General features: G+C 38.6%; 1 protein-coding gene across 1 annotated transcript; it reads right to left on the bottom strand.

The window, feature by feature from the left end:
• Window positions 1-829: 829 nt before the first annotated feature.
• LOC113810998 (cuticle protein AM1199) lies at window positions 830-1,998 on the bottom strand. Its single transcript, XM_027362681.2, has 3 exons — window positions 1,886-1,998; window positions 1,331-1,539; window positions 830-1,123 (listed from the first exon to the last, which is right to left on the bottom strand). The coding sequence occupies exons 1-3, from the start codon at window positions 1,940-1,942 to the stop codon at window positions 964-966; spliced, it is 426 nt and encodes a 141-aa protein (XP_027218482.2). The 5' UTR covers window positions 1,943-1,998; the 3' UTR covers window positions 830-963.
• Window positions 1,999-3,145: the final 1,147 nt, after the last annotated feature.

Genomic DNA, 3,145 nt, shown 5'->3' with positions numbered 1-3,145 from the left:
ATATAAACATATGTATATACATATATATATATATATATATATATATATATATATATATATATATATATATATATATATATATACGTATAATATATATATATATATATATATATATATATATATATATATATATATATATATATGTATATACATACATACATACATACATACATACACACACACACACACACACACACACACACACACACACACACACACACACACACACACATACATATATATATATATATATATATATATATATATATATATATATATATATATATATATATACACGCACACACACACACACATATATAGGTGTGAGTGTACACACACACACACACACACACACATACATATATACAGACATATATAAACATGTATATATGTGTGTATGTTTCTATACACACACTCACACACACACACACACACACACACACACATACACACACACACACACACACACACACACACACACACACACACACACACACACACATATATATATATATATATATATATATATATATATATATATATATATATATATAAATATATATAAACATGCACACAGACACACAGACACACACACACTAACACATACATATATAGATAGATAGCTATAAATGAACAGACAGATGTGTATGCATTACCTATACATATATAACTGTACATTCGTAAGTGTTCGTGTTTCGCGATTTATGCTTCCAACATAATAAAGAATAGGAAGTAGCGTTTTGTGTTTCAAGTCTCCGTTGCTCGCTTCCAGTGCTTATGCATCTGTCAGCTTCGATAAGGGATCTTCAAGAGATAAAAAATCAGTTCCTTAATAATGACTTTCTGCTTTATTAACATAAGCTAGCTCGTTCACAAGGGTTAGTCGAGGGCGCTTGCGGTGTTTTCGTTCGTGTCTTCGGGTCTTGTGGCTAAAGTTCCTTCGAGAATCACCATTAACCACACTTAACCGCTGCGGCGACTCTGCCCCTCGGCGAAGCGGATCTGCTCGATGGCATGGGCGGGAAGGGGGTGGGGGGTGGGGATCAGGGGGGACTCTGGGCGGTAACCGAACTCGTCGGCGACGTATCGGACTTCGGCGGTTCTGCCGTCGTCGAGGCGGAACCTGCGAGAAAATAGAACGAAAGAAATATGTAACGATAAAAGAAGATAATTGAATAAATATACCTACAGGGGTAGAAAAGGAAAAGAACGAATGAATGAAAAAACAACAACATGAATAAATAGATTAATAAAGACCTCAGTCAAGGTTGATTCAAGAAAGAACTTTCCAAAATACAAAACCTGACTAAGTCTCAACTCGAAGGCTTACCTGAAGTTCCCATCGATGTTACTCTGCCCCTTGGACCCGGGAGTGCCAGCCGCAGACACACTGATGCCGTTCTCAGCCTCGAAGCTATACCTGAAGCGCCCATTGCCATCGTCCTGCCGATCTTCGCTGACAATCGCAATGTGCTTCGGGTTCGGGCGTCCGTACTGAGGCACCGCCAGAGCCAGGGCGAAGGTGCAAGCGAGGATGATCTGGAGGAAAAGGGTTGGCTTGTATTTCACGCGTGGCGAAGCTCGGTTCGGCGCGCTGAAGGTTCTGGTCTGTTTCGTTTTCCGAAGTGGTGTATTTCCGTTTCTTTTTTCCTTTCGTTAATGCTATTTTTTGCTACTGTGGCAAATATATATTGACACAGTTACGGATAATTATAGGAACATCTACGAAAAAAATCGACTTGTCCTTGATGTGATTTATGAAACGCTGTCTTTTATATTTCCAGGTCTTACTTTTTCCAGAAAATTTCGAAGCCATTTTGGAAAAAACACTTTATAGCACAATCTGTTTTCTTCAAGACTGAAAGGCACTTCTTTGTGTTCTTACCGTCTTCATGATGCTGGTACTAGGAAGATGCTCTGTGCAATGGAGGTGGAAGAACATATCGCATTTATATACGCGATCAAGATACGAAGGGGGGGAGAGGGGATGGAAGGGAGGAGAGGAAAGGGGGGGGGGGGATAAAGGAGGGGAAGAGTGGAGGAGTGGATTTGGAAAGGTAAGGGAGGGAAGGTTGGGGGGAGGAAGGGAGAAGGAAGGAGGGGGAAGGGTAGGGGAAACAGGAAGGGGGGAGGGGGTAGGGATGGAAGGGAGTAGGCTGCCCTGGATAGATCCGACTTGCTCCTTTGGACTCCCTCAAGGTCCTCCGAGATTCCTCCAAGACGATCTCGGTGTTGCAGGACAAGTTATTGGGGTTTTCCTCCAGGTGTCATGACGAAGGCTCACGGGCGTCCGTGGCCCCGCGTCCCCTGCCACGAGGAAGACCCTGGTGAAATCTTTTGGGTTTCCTTCTTTTTTTTCTTTTTTTTTCTTCTTCCTCTTGTCTTCCGAAGAGAGTTTTGTATTTCGAGATGAACCTTGTGCTGTCTCTTTTCCTTTATTGTTGAGGATTTTAAATTCACTAAATGAAGCTGAAATTTAGATAAATGAATTAAGCATTCCTGAAGCACCTTCTAAAGAAAGAAATAATGAGATAACACAAACAGATATACATATATAAATAAATAACTCTATATATGTAGATAGACAGATAGATAGAGAGAGAGTAAGAAACAAAGAAAGAAGAAAAGAAAGCGTTGAAGAAAAAGAAGACGCAGTGGATAAACAACAACAACATCCGCAAAATAACCAGCATTTTTCCGAACAATCTGACTCTGTTGCATTATCGAGTCGCTCAACGGGATTAAAGTATTTGATCCTGAATAGTTCTTAGACTTTAAATCTATTTTTATCAACCATTTTCTTTACTCTACACTTATACCGCATTATAAGTCAATTTCCAACTTATAAATAATGTTTCTTTTAATAATATCAGAAGTTCTATCCACCATATATAAACAAAAAGAACCCATAAACAAAGTATATCAGATTCCCCTTAAAAAAAAAAAAAAAAAAAAAAAAAAAAAAAAAAAAAAAACAGAGACTTCAACGTGTTTCAAGACATTATCCTCCGGGAATAAAACAAACCAATAAATATTTTCGAATCGTTTCCTATTTGCTTGAAAAAACAAAAACATAAAAAAAACTTGACGGGATTAATAGTCTGTCAGTCGACCTTATGCAAACATGCGTGAAACTTATTTGTTA

This window comes from Penaeus vannamei, chromosome 27, assembly GCF_042767895.1.
Source record: "Penaeus vannamei isolate JL-2024 chromosome 27, ASM4276789v1, whole genome shotgun sequence".
NCBI lineage: Eukaryota > Metazoa > Arthropoda > Malacostraca > Decapoda > Penaeidae > Penaeus > Penaeus vannamei.
The sequence above is the reverse complement of the archived record's forward strand: the minus strand, read 5'-3'. Positions and strand labels throughout refer to the sequence as shown.